Here is an 18,017-nt window from a genome sequence, read left to right as displayed (position 1 = left end):
CCCAAGGAAGCCTTTTAACTACCTACAAAAGTGTCTACCAGCTCTTCTAAGAGTGATGAACAAACACATTGTGAAATAAACTGTGTTCAACACACACACTCTCTTTCCCCACCACATTTATCAGTTACACATGCTGACAAATTAGATTTGTTTGCCCTTGGGATGATTGTGTCTCCTTGCTTTTGGTCTTTTTGCTAAGCTATGCCATGCAAAGCAGAGAAATATAGGCTTATATGTACGGTGTTTATTAAAAACGAAACAACTTTTGAGTAACCGTGTAAGTTAATTAGGTGCTTATTTCAGCTGTAAATTCTTTATGCTGTGAATTGTTGATTTCCACATCATACATTCAAACTTTTCGTGTTTCTGTACTTCTAAACAAAAATATAACCAATAAGAAAAGATTCTAAAGCTGCGTTTGTCCTTGCGCCATTGATATTTCACTCTTATGGACCACTGCTTCGGCATTGGAAACCATAGCCCGGAGTCATCTCGCCACTGTGTCAAAGGGTATGGCGCTGGGAGAGGAAGACTAAGGTAAGAAGGACAGGGTGCCAGGAAAAAGGGGCGTGACTGTATCTGTAAATAGTGGCTCTATTTTGGGCTTACCTCGGTCAAACAGGGGAGCACCGCCTAGGCCTGCCTTCTGTTACTATGGGGATGGGCGCTTCATAACTTTGCTGAACGGAAAAAGTCTGGAGGACTGGCAGGTGGTACACAGGAGCGTGGCACAGATCCCATGACGAGGAGCTGGTTCGCTTCTAACTACCCACCACTAACAATACTCACCGGAAAACACGCATGTCGCTGCTTGTACTTGGCATATCAGCAGCTTGTTGCATTTTATCCTGCAGTGTCGTTCTGTGCAGTGTGGCTGGCAAAGAGAAAACTTGCAAGATCTGAATTTAAAAATCAGTGTTAGAATGCACAGTTTTTCCTCTCATAGACGTCCAGTGATTTAATTGCTGGGCTGGTGCATTGCTAGTTTTACTGACCGCTCAAAGTGATTTAAAATGCATGCTTCAAAATTTCTTTAAGAGACAAATTTTTAAAAGAAAATAATTTTTGAATGTTATTTTTATTCAGTTCAAACAAGTTAAAGGAAATAGGGACGCTACTCCTCAACACAATACTTTTTCTTTTTTTTACTTTATTATTAAATATTTGTTGTTAACTATTTTTTTTCACCAATCGACTTACTCACTTACAAATATAACACCGGGACATTTGTTACTTATGGTCACCAATATGCCATTTATTAGGTCATTTTTGAGAACACATTAAATGCACTTAAAACACATTTCATTTTTTTTCATAAATATTTAATATTAAAGAGAAATATATTTCACCTTGTGCCTACACAGAAAAGCATTAGAGAGTTGCAACAATTTTGTAGCCAAGAAAGGTAGTAAGGCACAAAATAGAAACCTTATTGATAGAGTTTAGTCATGCTATTATAATATATGTTGAAAAATGTCTTAGGAAAGCTATCCTGGAAGCTACTATCAGCTAAATGATCCCCAACATCAGTACAGTGTGCATGCTCCAAAAGACAGACAACATGGAAAAGACTGCGTTTATGTGAAGAGTTGACAGAAGCGCGTTTATGACACTACAGTGGAAATCAGTCTACAATATTTGGTCTGGAGGCAAGAATATCAGCTCTGTGTTTATGGTAAAGTGCATGTCTTTTTTTTTTCTTTTTTTTTGTCTGATGGAACCATCCTATGCTAAAGTCTGTGTCAGAAAAAAAAAGAAACTTTGACAATAATTTCACCAAAGATAAAATCCTTTGGTCTACTCAGATCAATTATTGCCAGCTGTAAGTAACAGTCCTGCCAGCTCCTCAGTGAAATCACCCAGATGATGAGGAAAACTGAGCCTGTGCCTATTTACATGCAAACCTGCAGAGCAACAAGTAACAGACAAATCTATAAAAGTATTCCCCTTAAAATCCAGAAGGTACATTGACCTTTGTTCAACCATCTCTCAGCTGGGAAAGAATAAAACTGATACCTGCCTTTATAAGCTCCTGTAAACCAGGAATTTTGATAGGATATGTACTTTTTTTTTTTTAATCCTCTGATTGTCCTTGCATCATTATGTCATGATCTGGGTGGAAAACTGGAAGACCAGGAAAGGATGATAAGGAAATAGGCACTAAGGTGAAAAAATAAAGGTGAAGGGTAGCAGAAATGCTACAAAATCATATCAGGGAAAGACAGGGGAGGGGTTGGGGGGATAACAAACTGCATGATATGAGCATAAGGCATACATATTTTCAAATACATGTTTATACAAAAGAATATCATACATAAAATTCCGTATAAATGAACAAAGATAATAAGGAAGCAGGCAAAACAAAATTTGAATCAGTTGACATGCTTCCTATAGATGTTCCAGCCTTTTTGTTTCCCTGTAAACAAATAATTGAAATAATACAAAAAAATGTCATAGAAAACTTTCAGTCGGGTTTTTACACTGAACCGTTTGCATTTGCCTGACTGCTGCTGCTGCTTGCTGTCAATAGCACTGCTGTAAGGCACCGAGTTGGTTGATGCGGACTGACTGTGCAGACAAATGAACCAAAGTGATGAAGCTTGACACTTATTGTCCCATTAGCTTGTCCATGCATTAACGTACAGATCACACTCGAAATGAAGATTGTCATTTGTTAACGACAGAAAATAACTCAGTCTCTATGAGTTGTTTGGTCCACTAAACATCAGCTGCGAATTAAGGCAAGTGTAATCGTGTACTTTGCCCCTGATATATCACTTCCCTTTTTTCGTTTCTGTAAATATAACATTCACCTGTTTATTCAAATGGAGCTTGCCAGTGATTGTCAATGTGAGCCTGCAGAGAGTCTTAGACTGAAGAGGAGCGGGTGGCATCGGTGGTTAGGTGGGAGATCCTGGTCAAACTTTAATTCTTTATAATCTGGATCTCTGGCTGTTTTTGTCCTCGTTCGTTGATGCTGCTGTTTGGATGTGTATGTGCTGCTGCTGCAGGAGACTCAAATGGTCTATGCGTGAGTGTGCACCGAGATGCTGGAGAGGTCGTTCCTGATGATCTCATTAACTGTGGAAACAAAAGAGAAAGAGGAGATCTTTATTAACTGCTCCCATTTAATGACACGCTAAAGCATTATTACATTTCATGAAAATACTGGCCCTTGATGGGTCGTTTGTTTGAACACTGACAAAGGTTGGAGTCAGATCCCCAGAACCTCAGGGGACCAGATGCTCCAGTCAGATTTAAAGTGACATTCAAGAGCTGTGTTTACTTGTCATGGTTAATACCGATCATCTTTTTAAATGTCTCATATATCTTTGATGGGGCTTTCTAAGTCTGAAGGTAAAACCCTGAAGAAATCACCTAGGCTCTCTAAATAGGTTCATTTTCTAGGGCATGACTCATTTTATAGACTGAAAATCAGGGGATATTGGCTTTTGCGGCTTTTGAAATCGGTCTCTCACCACTTCCCTAAGTGCAGTAGTTGATCACTTTTGTTTTTATTCATTTTTCCCACAAAAAAGAAAAAAGATCCAACAACAACAACTACTACAAAGCTCAATTACAAGACAAGACAGTGACCCACTGGGTGAGCTTGGTTGTATTATTTAACCTCGACAGATCCTAACTCTGGTTTTGAGATCTTTACTATTTCAATTCTGTGCTTGTATATCAATCATTTCCAAATTATTATGTTAAGTACCATGGTTAGGAACAGGTAATGTCTAAGTGTAGAAAGAAAAAAACATATACATTTCACAGAAAATATGGGAGTTCATACTTTCATATTTTTTAAGGTTAGCCTGGTATATAATCTGCTAACGTCTGATTTCAATATCACCTCATGACTCAGCTGCATCCTGCATACAGTTCCCGCTGTTTGTCCTGCAAGCCACTTTGCAACCCCCTCCGCCCCAGATCTGTGACCTGTCTGTTGCCTTGGATACCTGCTCTGTTATGATGGAAGGACAGAGCCATAGTGTCAAATATAAATTACACGTGTTGGCAAGTCCTCTTTTGGCTGAAGTGTTCCTAGCTACTCTGGACTTTTCTTATTAGTGAACTCTTTAAACTTTAAACATGAGAACATCTCAGACAGCAACACTACACTGCATACTTGACATCAGGACATCATGGACATCTGAAGCCACAGTCCAAACATATCAATGTCATTAGCAACTCATTTCGGCTCCATGCGAATATCCCTGTTTTTAGTCATCGTCTTGTGTTTCCTGCACCAGTTCCTGTGCCCGCGCTTTTCCCACAGTCGGGCAGACAGAGATCAGTCCCCTGCCTTTATCTTCTCTGTGTTCTTTGGCAAAACAGAGGGAAGTGACTGAGAAGATGGCGAGGACCCTGAGACCTGTTGTTCGACAAAAACAAGAAGCCTCATAGTCACAGAGCTCGCCTTGATAAGACAGGCCGATGCAGTCTGAGTCTGCTGAAACCACCATCGGAGCCGAGACAGGAAGTCCACCCACTTTGAAGTTCAGAGTGGGGCTGCGTTTGTTATCACTGCGTACTCTTTGGTGAATTATGAAGCATCAGCATAGATCAAGACAAAAACAACACTAAAGAAAAACTTATTTGGAGCTCCTTTTGTACTATATCATTTAACTGCTGCTTGATTTCAGTTAAGTGTGATGTTGATGGCTGAGGTGCTAATAAAAAAATGTTTTGCTGAACTGATCCATGCAGAATAAATGGCAGAACCACCAAGGAAACAAGGCTGAAGACATAAATAATGTTTGATTTAAAAGACACACAGGCTCTACAATAATAGCTGTCCTTGTTTTCTGTATGCAAACACCCACCTTTTCACACACACAAACAAGCATGCACACACACACACACACAAGTTGGTTGGGACTCCCCTCCCTGAACAGGAGGAACTCCCATTGGAAAAACTCAACCTGTGCCAACAGTGTTGGCTGTTTTCAACCCTGTTCCGCTCCGGGCTAAACAAGCATTTACATGCTGTGGTTATTTTTAGATCCACCATTGCAGGACATGAAGGAAGTGCAAGCCCATGTATGCAAAATGAAATGATCACAGAGAGGTGAGAAAACATCGCCAGCTAGTTCTTAAGAAGAGGTGGGAAAACCCGACGGTTCAGCAGCAGAAAGCCACAAATATATCATTCATATTTCTGAGATTAAAAGTGGTGGCTTCTTTTTCTTCATTTCAGTCACTGTTCAAAAAAAAAAAAAAGAAAAAGAAAAAAGAAAAAAAATCGTGACGTCTCTTCCTCCCACATATTAACTGCAGTGTTATTTTGATGCCCTTTATCAACTAATATTTTCCATTGGCAAGCACAAAGATGTTCCATTCTGAAGAAATAGTGACAGAGAGAAGAAAGGTAAAACACTGGCCCTTGTGTTTCATTTATGTACTCTGTCAGCAACGTGAGAATTTTAGAAGCAGGATGTGGCCAACTGTTGCACCACAAGACAACACCAAGATGCTATTTATAGCGTCTTAATACTCATGTCACTATTTAGTTGTGACAAGTTCTGGGAAACAAAGACCTTTTGAAGAAAACTCACAGGTAATGTTTTTGAGAGAACCGAAGGTCTCGCATGTCACGCATCTTTTAAAAAAATTAGTTGAAATGATCCAGTTTTAGCTAAAGACTTTTTTTTTACTTTTCTGTCCTGAGCTTATGTATCTTCTTTTCTGAGAAAAAATGAACCAGAAAGAATTATCTCTCTGTTTTTCCTTTACTACATTTTTGACTCTGTCTCACCGTCCTTGAGGTGACTAGATAACCACAAATATGCAGCAGTGGGGAAGGTTGTCAGGCATTCGGAGGAACATTTAGTTCTAAATAAAATTTGGCTTAAAAAATTCGTCCCGTTGCACAACGTGGGGATTATAAGATTTCATCAGCAAACCTTGTAAATCTAAGTGTAACCTTTAAAAAAGAGTGCCAGAGGGCTATATTTCCACTTTCGTGATCGCTATATGCTATTGTTAAAAAAAAAGATTCCATGTAATGTTACAATAACGAAAGCAAAGTGGCCTGGCATCCCTCTCAACAGCACTGGAAACATTTTTTTTCTTTTTTTCAGTTGCCCAGGTTAATAATGGAAAGCTGGGAGGATACCCTCTCGTGAATAAACAAAAACAGTGGAAAACTGAGCTCCAAATATTCCCCTGCTGAAAAAAAAGAACGAGAGAAACAAAAAACACGTGCCCTGCTAGGCTTAGTTAAACAGAGTGGCATCCTTTATTAAGCTTCCCTGCCAACGCAATCGGCAAACCGCAGCCTGGACCTGTCAGGACCTATACTCCAGACTGGGTGGCTGGGAGATCTATTTCAGGCAGGTGTGAGAGTGACACAAAAATATGACTGCGCTTTACTGTGATGCCAGCCAAGGTGAACGGCTCTATGGACAATTCACCTTTGTGAGGGCCTGCCAGTGTTTCTTGGCAGGGAAAGTGGCTAATTGCTAAATCCCTGCCTCCATTGGGTGTGACTCCGGGCTGAATAAACGTTGACCTCGCTAAAATAACCAGTCTGTATCAACTGTCGTGGAAGATGTTTTTCAACCTGCTAGAAGGCGGTAATGGAGGCAGCTCTAGTATACACCCTGAATATACCAGGGTATGCAAATTTAACACGACTGCTGTCGGTACTTGCAGCTTTTAGAATAACAAATTGGCCACGCCTTAAATCATACAAAGGTTCTCTAACTAGGAGTATTATTTCCAAAATTCACATTACATTGTATTAAATTAGACTTACTTGGGTAATTTGTGATTAAGACCGTAAACTCATCAGGAGAGTGTTTGCTAAGATGTTTGCTGGACTTCTTTTTGCAACCAGAGAGGTCATTAGAAAGAATACAAGTTTAGGTCACACTGATTTGCTTTACTTTTCAGACCAGAGGCTACATGTACTATTTTATCTACATATAAAGACACAAAAAAAATGAAGAAAAAGTAAAGCTGGTCTGTAGTTATGTCTTACTTTTTTCTTTTGAAGAATCCAATCCAATGGCTTAGGTAGCAAAAACATCAAATTCACTGTGCTGCTGACATAATTTGGAGGGTACAGTATATACAAGCACTGATATAGCAACAGCATAGTTGCCATACCTCACTGTTACTTACTTCCAAATTGGCTTCTTTTTATCCAGTAATACAAGCACGTCTGATATGACTTCATTTGGCTTTTCTAAGAGTTCAGTGTGAACCTGACCTGCACTGGGGATTTAGTTAGCATTGTTACGGGATAGTGCTGTGCACTGGGGTTCGATAACAGCCGGGCTTCCTTAGAGAACAGAGGATGCCCTGTGGTCTGGAGAGATGCGGAGCCTCGAGGCCTGAGAGCCTCTTGGAGGTTCCTGCTGTCGAAACACGATCCCCTGTAGTCAAATCAGGCCTGACTGGCAAACACCCGACAGCGAGAGAGAGCAAGAGACTTCACCTCACCCCGGCCTCCGTACGTGACCTCCGTACTTAAGGTTGCAACAACAGGTTCCTGGCAGTGACTTCTGCTCTGCCGCTCGAAGTCTCTTGATACTGAAGAAGTGGAGGGCACCTTCCTGAACTCCTCTTACTTTCACGACACGTGCTAGCTGCAGCTGTGTTAGGGTCAAGGACCTTCACACTGTAGCGAAGGTGATTGTTTCCTGTGCTTGCTCGTACCTCCTGTAGTACAACATCGGGTTTTGTGAGAGAGAAGAGGAAGTTTCCTTCTATTGTGGCCCCGAGACTCTCGGCAGCACGTGAGGAAGTTTGCCTGAGTCACACAAGTTCTTTCATGTAAACACACAAAAATCGAATCGCCACCCAATCTCTACACTACCTCGGAGTGAGTAAAAGGAGACTGGCTGCGAGGAGGACTCACAGTTAAACCTCATCTGACCTCGTACTTTCATGTGAAATTGATTTGGTGGGGAAGCCGAACTAAAGCTCAAACTTGCCGGAGAGAGACAATTGAATTTCCTGGTACATATTACTTTTGTTTCCCCACTATATCAAATCTTCTCTCGGCCTCAGCAGAAACACTTAATGGACAATTTGCTGCCTCCCACACACAGCTCGAGCGGCTGGACGGAGAGGCTCTGACACAGCGTCACTTATCTTGTGCTAATCACCAGCAGTGTCAAAAATAGGGAGGAGGGGGGGGTGAAAGGTCGGAACGCACACGCGCATAAAATGACACAGACAGAGAAGTCAGCATGGAGTAAGTGAAAGAGAGCGAGCGAAACCGAGGGAGACGCGATCCTTATTCCCACAGATAAACACAAATGGAAAGAGACAAAGCGTTCCGCTCATGCTTCATCGTGATAAAGTGCTTCATAAATTCATCTGAGCCTTGCAGGTAGACAGCTTCTAATCCATTGCAGGGATCCCTTTGGGCCTAATGATGTGATGATATGTACAGACAGTATATTTCATCCCCACAGTTAGGCTGATCTGTGAAGCCCCAGGCTTTCCCATGTGGAATCGCTCAGTCTCCTCAGCTGACAGAGGAGTTGGAGAGAAGAAAAAGAAGGGGGGGGGAAGAGAGAGACAGGGCCACAGTGAATAGGTTTAAGACAAAGCCGAGTTTACCCTGAGAACTGAGGTTTTTTTTACAGCTGCCCTGCAACAGCTGCAGAGTACCGATGTGTGGTGATCTCCTCACACTGCTGAGGTGAACAGCGATCCCACGAAATTCACTTTATTGATTTTGGACTTGGAGTCATGGCTAGAGATAATCATGAGAGAATAATAGATGAGGAGCGTAATGGTAGGTGACACATGCCTAACACTAAAAGTCTTATTTCTGTCTCTCCCACTTTACTATTTTTAGTTTGATTTAATTTTCTCCCCCTCCCCCCAACAAGATTGCCGGGCTATTCAGCTGCCAAAGAGTGGATTAAGAGTAAGCGAGCTACAGACAGACATTTCTGACCAACAGTTCACCTCAGTGAGTGCTGCCTGCAGAGACGAGGAGCCTTGATGATGTAAAAATAGTGCAAAAGGTCTGCGTCAATTCTTTTGCTGTTAAAAAGCACTATTATCTTAATACGTTGTCAGTGTGTTCCCATTTAGAGAAAAGCTATTCTATTGTTTAAGGGATCAGGTCTCTGCAGTGCATGTTTTTCTGAGACTACAATACATTTAAATAGCCAGATTTACCAATGTTGTCATAGTGTGTTGTATGCTCAAATCATTTAAATACAAAATATTAAATCTTGTGCTGTTTTTTTGTTTGTTTCAGCTTACCCCACGGCTTCATGTGCACCCACTTCCACGTTGTCCCATCCCTGAATGAACCTACTGAATCACAACTGATGAGAATGAATTAGGAGGAGTAAATTAGCTTTCTATTTTTTATTTTTTTTAGTGGCACGAAAAAAAAGAAATAAAGTATAGAGTGTAAACAGTAAGTGCTCTGATGTCGCTGAACAGATTTCCAATCAATATGTCTGCTGCTGTTTTTAGACAAGGACTCCTGGCTCAGTTGGATGAGAGAGCTAGAGCAGCCTTGAGAAATAATGATGACATACTCTCTGCGCCTCATGTGGAGAGACAAAGTGGAGCTGGGCTCTAATCTCCACCTGAGTCTCCGATGCGCCTCTCCCTTCAGAGCGCATGCTTTATGGCTCTCTGTAGTCAGACGAATCGGAAGAGTTCAGGGTTGCCTGCCTCAGCCCACAACCACCGAAAAGTATCCAAAATTTACTAGAGAGGCTGGAGAACAATGAAACAGCAGCATACCAAATTAGAACCCTAAAGACAACAACTTTTACTGAAAGCCCCACCACTGATATGCTTATTTTGGCCGCGGCAGCGCAGAACCTTTGTCTTTGATCTTGCTTGGTGTGCTCTGCCGCTCCCTATCTCACCTCACTCTGTCTCTCTCTTTGTGAGCCTTCCACTTCCCTCCTCCTCCTCTCATTTCCTCCCAGGCCCAGGAGGCCCCGGGTGTGCTCGCTTGAGGTCGGTCTCTGGGGAGGATGAGGGGGAGGTGTTTACATGGTTGGAGCTACTCTCTGGTGCCCTCATCACTGACTTCTCTGAATTTGGCGTGTGAGGCGTTACGAGTGCGTCACGAGCAATAACAGTCTTTGTCTGGCGTTGTAGTTCACGAGCATTCTACACTTTTTAAGAAGGATAAAAAAGGATGCTGCAGTACGAGCCGCACTAGTCGACTGACAGGTGATGTCACCGAGTGCGGCGCAGATGCTCGAATGTTTAGCACAAAAAGCGCTTTCTGTTATTTTGATTGCACGGGTCCGCTTGATTGCGTTAAATTGCCTTTAAAAAAAAGTTACAGTGGAAGAATACCACAACAAAACACAACAATCAAAGTGTTTATCAAACAAAAGCAAACATAAAAGCAACACGCTAAAGAGCTTCTGTGTGTACAGACCATGTGAAATCAAAAGCTCCGTTTCACGCAACTAGCAGAGCATGAATGCATAAAGCAAACACCAAAGCCTGAAAAAAAATAGCACCGAACTGAGCAAAACTCGCACATCTCAGCAGCTGAGATATGAAAGGAGACAGATTAAAACTCTTTGCATGGCTCATTACCAATGGGTTTATGGTAAAATAACTCGGCCATCTGATAAACTCGCCGTGATTGATTTGGAATTAGAAACGTATGCTCCTGCGGCGGCCGACGCAGACGGCTCGGGATTTCACCGCTTTCTTTCTTTTTTTTGAATTATGGAATGGAGTCTAAAAATATGAGCATATTGAAACAATCATACTTCAAGTAGGCTGCAGTCGTTTGGGTGAGAATTTGGCAGTGCACCTGCATATAATACAATTTACAACTGCATTTGTAGTGGGCTTCTTTAAATCACCTGTTGCCTGTCAGCTGAAATGTGGGATTTCAGACTTGTTTTCTTCTGTTTATATATAAATTATATTCTCTGTGTCCAAAAAGGCTTACATCACTGTGAGCTTTATTGTTTGCTATTCATCACAGACGGATGGCTGGTTTTGGTGTAGCAGCAAGTCATGGTCTTAAGTTAACCCGTCTCTTTAGACATCCATGAAAATGCATTAGCTTTTGGCATGCCAAAGTTGGACATTTGTTGTCAACCCCAGTGTCTCATTGTTTGTTTTGGCTTGAACGCTTTGATGAAAACAACATTTCCACTGATCTAGGATCTTGCCGAGCTGTATGACGGGTTTGCATAGAGAGATAAGGCACCGAAAAGTATACTAAGCTAACTAAATCTTAAAAAGCTTCTGCTGATCACGGGAACATGGCCTCTCGCTTTCAGCATCCCCATGGCGCTCTAGTGATCTCTACTGAAGCTGAGAGTTATCTGATTAACACCCTGTCTGCTCACCCCAACAATTGCCCCTGTAGCTTTAAAGCCTATACTCAGGAGGACACAGAGGGGGAGGCCCTCCTTGGGGCACATCATGGATTTATTCGCTGGAAGGTAGAGAGAGCCAGTCGTGGCCAAATATTCTCTTATCTCCTTTCCAACACCCTTGACCTCGCTTTGATTTTCATAGACAAGCGTACATCCATCTGGAGACTGTATAGCTGTCAAGAAACCCAGACTGTCTCAGAGCTGAAGGTGAAGACAGCTACACTTTCGCAGACAGCGGGTGAGACGGAGACATTGTTGGCCACCTGTAAATCACAGACGCACATCTTCACCTGCTTCTGTTTGCGGTGTTTAAAATCTTACAAACTCAACAGTTGGTGGTGCTCCGGGAGAGAACCTTCCACTTGAATAACTTAAAAGAAACGAGAGCCTGCTCTGCTACTCCATCCTACAGTAAATCTAACTGATCTAATTAAAGTGTACGTGATGTTTTCATTCACATAGAGCTTAGACACAGAGCTTTCCAAGTCCAGCTCCCCGCAGATTCGTCATGGCTGATTTACTACATGAGCAGAAAGAATTAGTTTGTCCTCTAGTAGTAGGAACTGTGGGGTCTATCAGAAAAGTATGTTCGCAGTTTTTAGGGCTGAAAAATAATAGCATCGCTCTCTAGCAGGAGACTCTTTGTAAAGTATTGTAGATAATGGCTTTAATAGTGGTTAATAAAAAATTTACCACAGAGTTTTTTTTCTTTCGCACACCCCAAAAGTTAAAGATTAATAGCTTATAACCTACAAGACTTTAGTAAATGACCTATAAAGAATTAATGAAGTCATTAGTTACACACTGTATGAAGGGTAAATTATTAAAAAGTCTTACCAATACATTTCTATGGTAGCGCTTCATTTAAACTTTCTCTCTTCGCCATCACTAATGAGCAGATTATGTTTTCAGAGCCCAAAGTGTAACTGTAGGCAGAATTTTTTTTTCTTTGAATCTTGAAAGAATCTTGAATGTCTTCGAAGTGAAATGAAGAATTTGCATGGCTGACAACCAGTGTTGGGTGTAATGTTTTCCAAGCCATAACTACCTTATGTTTTTCAGTAACGCAGCAATATATTGCACAAAGGACATAAAGGACCTTTCGTTTTTTTTCTTCTTGCACTCTAAAATCAGCTGATTTCAATTCATTTGCAGTAGGAGGAACATGTTGGAGTGGTCTGCAACCTTCCAGGACTGGCAATATGGGCATTAGTTTTAATTCCCGAAAAGGTAAAATACAAACTGTATCTAGGACAGAAACAACTGCATTATACTGCTAACACAACTTTGGCTTGTTGCAAGCACCTGCACAGACAGCATGCTAACACAAAGCTAGCTAAGAACCCAGAGGGATGATAAAGCTGAGTGTATGCTGACCCCAGCCCGGCAGCCAGAGCCTGACCTTCAACAGGTAACAAAGGCAGTGATGAGCAGTCAGCCTCGCTGCATTATAGCCTCCATTTCTACCTTTTTCTAAAGTCACTGCTTTGAAGTCTCCTTTGGCTGGTTTTCATCTTTGCTTTGTGTGAAAAAACTGAAATAAGACTGTGAGTGTGTTGAGATTAGGATTGGTCACATTATTTTCAGTCTTTTCTAGAGATACCATCATTTTTGTCTGGGCCTGTTACATGCATTTACTTTTTTAAATAATTCCATTGAAGCATGGTTGAAAAGCAATGTCTGACTTTCATTGGTTAACGTTCCTTTTGTCAGATTAAAGTTATTTCTGTGACCACTGTGTGAGTTTTTCTTTCATTGGCTGAAGGGTACCAACAATTTTGTCCACGTGTTCATCAACTAAAGAACTTAATTTCTGTGTCTTTACAGTAGTAATTGTCTTTTGTTATAATGCTTCACTAAAATCCACAGTAAAGGGTTTTCATATGATTTTGGAAATAAGCAATCAAAGGATTTTCCTTTATGTTAGCATGTTGCTTTGGGCTCAGCTGAGTATACTGTCTGAGTACAATCTGAGAATTGGGGGGCCAGTTGAGGTGTAAAACCTCCATGGGTCATATGTCAATAGCAGGACACTCACAGTTCAGCGGTTACGATCATCCCCTCCAATGAAAGAAACCCATTCACCCACTGCTCTCTGCAAGTGGTCGCTGCTGGGGCAGGAAGAAAATGTGATCTTTCACTTTGGTTGTGTTTTTCTTTCTTTGACTTTCAGTGTCTTGGTTATAATAGCTTTAGCTGTGAAAAGAGCTCATAGTGTCCATCTGTTTGCGTGTGTGTGTGTGTGTGTGTGTGTGTGTGTGTGTGTGTGTGTAAAGAACAGGGGCGATGGAAGCCAGGGAAAAGCACCAAGATTACATGCTACTTTCTTCCACCTCAGATTTTCCCCTCTTTCTCCTCCATCTCTGTCTGTGTCTCTGTCTCCTTTATTTCTATGGCTGACCTGCTTCATCACATGCTCGCTGAATATTCCTGGATGTGAGGGGATGATGAGCATCTCCTGGCCTAAAAAATCTGAAACTCCTGATAAACTCCTCATGAGTACAGGAGCGCAAAGACAAAAAAGAAGAAGAAAGAAGAAAAAAGAAATTCTGTGCGTCTGTTCCTGTCAGTTTGGTGATACGAACATTCTGAAAAGAAGGCTTTCACTTTTTTAAGGTTTCATTATGTTCACTGTTACATTTTACACAGGCTGCCTATATTTACAGTGATTTGTCATTAAACTTAGTAAAAGCAAAGGACATGCTCGTTTGGCTTATATTCTTGCATGCGTTACTACTCTCTCCTTTCAAAGTTTAAATCTTTATCTCCCACTCTCTTATACATTCTTTCTTGATGCTCCTTCTCCTTCCTCGTGTTTTGTCTTTTTGACTATCTCCCCCACGTTCTGCTTTCTGAAGCATTTGTGCATAGAGGAGACAGTGTACTCTGCCAACTGTTGCAAAACCCAACGGCTTTCCCCATCCCACCCGCCTGGAACAAACCTCTCTGTTGACATCCGTCGCTAAAGGATACTATTTCACTGACATAACAAATTTCAGATGGGAAGCTGTTATTAAGTGGTCTGGGATGGAGACCTGCTCCTGTTTACTGATGCCGCAGGTATTTATATCCCCTAAATACAACTGCTAGAAGCAAGCATCTCACTGTGGTTACTACTGTACGTTCAAATGAAAGATCCTCGGGCAAGACCCTCTCCAAGCTCCTGGGCTGCTGTCCAGGAGTTGTTCCTGACCCCTGACCTCCCTGTTAAAAGACTAAAACAAAAAAAATGCTTGCTTTTAAATCAGTTGTGCTTCTTGGGTGTTTGTGTGGACTGTATGAGTTTTCCATGTGCTCATATTATTTAATGCCAGAAGGAAATATCCAAGATTCAGGGCAAATTTATGGTTTCTGTGACTGCGCAGCATTTGTGGTGTTCAGAGTAAGACTCACTATCTCCACAGAGGAACAGTGTTTTAAGGTTGGTGCTGAATTATTGTGGACTGGACAAAATGTTTATGTCATAAAAAAACAAAATACCAGTCGAATCACCGAGATCACTGAGGAGGCTTGAGTTGTGCAACTGGCATGAACCCGCCTTTCCACATGGATGATGTATACTGAAACAGCCTTGAGTGTCATAAAATGTCAGCTAGAAAATGAACAGATAAAGGCTTGGATGCAGCTGAATTCACAGTTTAAATGCAGCCTTCAGAGCTTTATGGAGGAAGGAGACCCGCTCGGTAATCATCCAGTCAGAGCCGTCAACCACACTGACATTTGTCATATTACGATTCAGTAATGAGAGTGTCTGGCATGAGGTGGTAGCTCTATGATCACAGATATACACAGGAAGATCCCAAGCCAAGCCACAGGCCCTGTCTCAGTCCTGACCTGCTGTGATCCGTGTGGCTCGGTGGCTTTTCAGCGCGTGTTTCCTAAACCTCAGAATGTGAGCCACATAAACCGAGCCTCTAAACGGCTGTGTCAGGAGAAACTATAAGAAATACATGACATATGATGAACTGGAATAATATAGCCTTAATGAATAGACTCAGATGAGTCTGGAGAAGGATGCATCTACTGCGCCATGTGGCTTTACTCTGCTATATTTGATTGTATGCTTCGCCGAAGTCCGTGCTCCTATTGATGCCAGGTAATATGCTTCCACAGAAGGCCACACAGTGCGCGACGAGGAAAAAATAAGACACCGTTCTTTACGGTAGCAGTTCTGCGTCACGCACTTCTGATATTTGGCAAAAGAAACACGAAACCCATTCAAAACCAGAATCAAAGTCTTTCATCTAAATGTGTCCGTGTGTAGATCCCAGACACAAAGAAACCCAATTTGTTTAGATAATTTAGCTGCACATTTTCAGCAGACGCATTCTTTCTCGGTGACTGTGGATATTATGACGGAGCGACTGAAACCAGACCAGATCCTCTGGCTCAGCTGCAAGGGTTTGGGGTGCACACACACACACACACACACACACACACAGGCATTAAAGCCAACCTGTTGCGGTAATAAATGGATCGAATTTGTACAGATTCATCTTGCTGCGTTTATCAGAACTATAATAATATTCCCAATGGTTTTACAAAGAGCTTAAAATCAAAGCACAAATAAGGTAACCCCATTGCCACTGTCATATGTAACCACTTGGATCCAATCATTTGCTAAACTGCGAGCAATCTTGGGCAATAGGGTCTGTAATTGAGTGGGTTTCAAAATGTGTTACAAAAAATATATTATGATCACAACCAGGAATCTACATGCTCTTATGTTCAGCCAGCGGGACAGACATAAAAGAGATGTAAAAGGAAACAGAGCTAAGGTAATCTAGAGGACTTCCACTCAAGTGCAAATGTATTTCTCTTCAGCAAGGACACCACTGAATTCCCTGGGTCCCATTAATGTACCTCCACTTTAACTCCTACACATCAGATTGTAAACTATCAGCATGTTCAACCACACTGTTATGTGCTTTATGAGAATTACTTCATGTATCCAGCTGTGTGTTGCGACAGGATCTGAAGATTGTTATTAGTAGTAGTATTATTACTATTATTTTTATTTTTTATCACCAGCATGCTATCATCTTTTCCAGTGCTATGAAAATAACTACAATTAACAAGCTCATGGGATCAAGCAAAGCATTTACTTACACTTACACAGCTTATACCACAAGTTGATCTTCATATTTACCGAACAGCATATTCTCTAAAGTGCTTAGTAAGGTCTGTAGTATCTGATAATGGGTAATAAGAGCCAAAGCTGCTCAATTCACACAGTAAAAATAATGGTTTTTAATCTTAATGAGAAGAAATTGAAGCTAATCTATTGCTGATCCCAGATGTGTAGTTGTTGATCCATAGCTTTGATGGTCTTAAAGGCCAAGCCAAGAGTGCACCCACCTATTAATTTTTCCCATGACTGTAAAACTTCTGCAGCAAGCCCAAACTTTTACTTATACTTCACCACGTCAAGGGCTGCCAGGAAAACGGGATTCCTAATATGAGAAGGCAGCAATAACAATAACAGTAAAATATCCACATCCTCTTTGTGGCCATAAATAATAAAAAAGCCATCACGCGTTTTCTTGTACCCGTCAATATCACTATGTGTAGAAGGAGACTATGTTCTAGGCATTGCACTTAACCACAAGATAGCCTTTCTTTCTGTATATTATTAGCTGAAGCTTGACCTGCTCCCAAAAGGCCAGCGGGTCAGAGGTGGAGTGGTGTGAAAGCACACGATGTCACTTACAGTGCTTCCGCATCTAAGCCGAGTCGACCAACTAATAGCGAAAAAACACGCACGCACGTATACTATACTAATGCTGTCTAAACATACAGGAGTAGCCCTGCTTTAGTGAGTCCCATTAGGCACTTCAACCCCCAAATCTTGCAGTCTTCTGCCCCCCCACCCCAATGAAGCCTTGCGGCACACTCCAATGTTAGCGACTCAGCATGTTTTCAGCGCAGTGAGGACGCACGCTCAATCATCATTAGGGGTTTTGCGGAGTCCTGGGGTCTGGGCACCTTGCCAGGATGTGTAAAAGTTTCCATGAAGAATGCCTTGATTTGCCTTCAGAAGCACTGGCGGTGGACAGAGATCCTCAGGAAGGCTAGAATTCCACTTTTGTTGCTGGGGGTTGGGAGTTGGGCAGCGAAGGAAGGAGGAAAGAAGGATCAACAACAATTCTGTTTTCAGTTAGTAAAAAGCACACTAGCTTTGAATTGAGGAGGAAACAATCACCCCCCTCCTCCCAATGCTCCCATCTAAAAAACTACCTTGCAACACAAGGAAATCAGAGCACATATGTCAAATGTCAGAAATCAGCAGAGGCTGGTTTGCACTCTTATTTTAGGGAATAAGGGTCCTCTGTTTGCCAGAGAGGCAGGTGGTAGAAATCTGGCTCTCTGATTAGCAGTAGTTCCTTTGCTGCGTGCTGCATTCAGTTACATTTCATGATATCACCCATCACAGCAGCAGCTAATGAGACAGGACACACGGCAGCAGCCTCATAGGACCCGAATGCCTCACACTGCCAACACATCGCCTCTGCTCTACTCTACTCGCAACCACAGCAAAATACCTATAAACAGCAGGAACAGGTTTCCAAGGCAAGAAAAATAAGTCTCAGAATAGTAGCTTAGGTTTGTCTAACCTGTGTTTTTCATATGTCGACCAACATATATCACAGGAAGCGATGTCACCAG

The 18,017-nt window shown here is 41.8% G+C and overlaps 1 protein-coding gene across 2 annotated transcripts in view; it reads right to left on the bottom strand.

The window, feature by feature from the left end:
* Positions 1-1,237: 1,237 nt before the first annotated feature.
* The window catches only part of LOC100703522 (nuclear factor of activated T-cells, cytoplasmic 1), a 60,041-nt gene continuing 43,261 nt past the window's right edge, over positions 1,238-18,017 (bottom strand). For both annotated transcript variants that reach the window (XM_003443641.5, XM_005450666.4), the window contains exon 10: positions 1,238-3,081. In XM_003443641.5, coding sequence (XP_003443689.2) covers positions 3,026-3,081 — 56 coding nt within the window. In that variant the 3' untranslated portion in view covers positions 1,238-3,025. The remainder of the gene's footprint in view (positions 3,082-18,017) is intronic.

The sequence above is a fragment of the Oreochromis niloticus genome, linkage group LG11 (assembly GCF_001858045.2).
Source record: "Oreochromis niloticus isolate F11D_XX linkage group LG11, O_niloticus_UMD_NMBU, whole genome shotgun sequence".
In the NCBI taxonomy this organism is placed as follows: domain Eukaryota; kingdom Metazoa; phylum Chordata; class Actinopteri; order Cichliformes; family Cichlidae; genus Oreochromis; species Oreochromis niloticus.
Note: the sequence above shows the minus strand (reverse complement) of the source record. Positions and strands in the feature narration are given on the sequence as shown.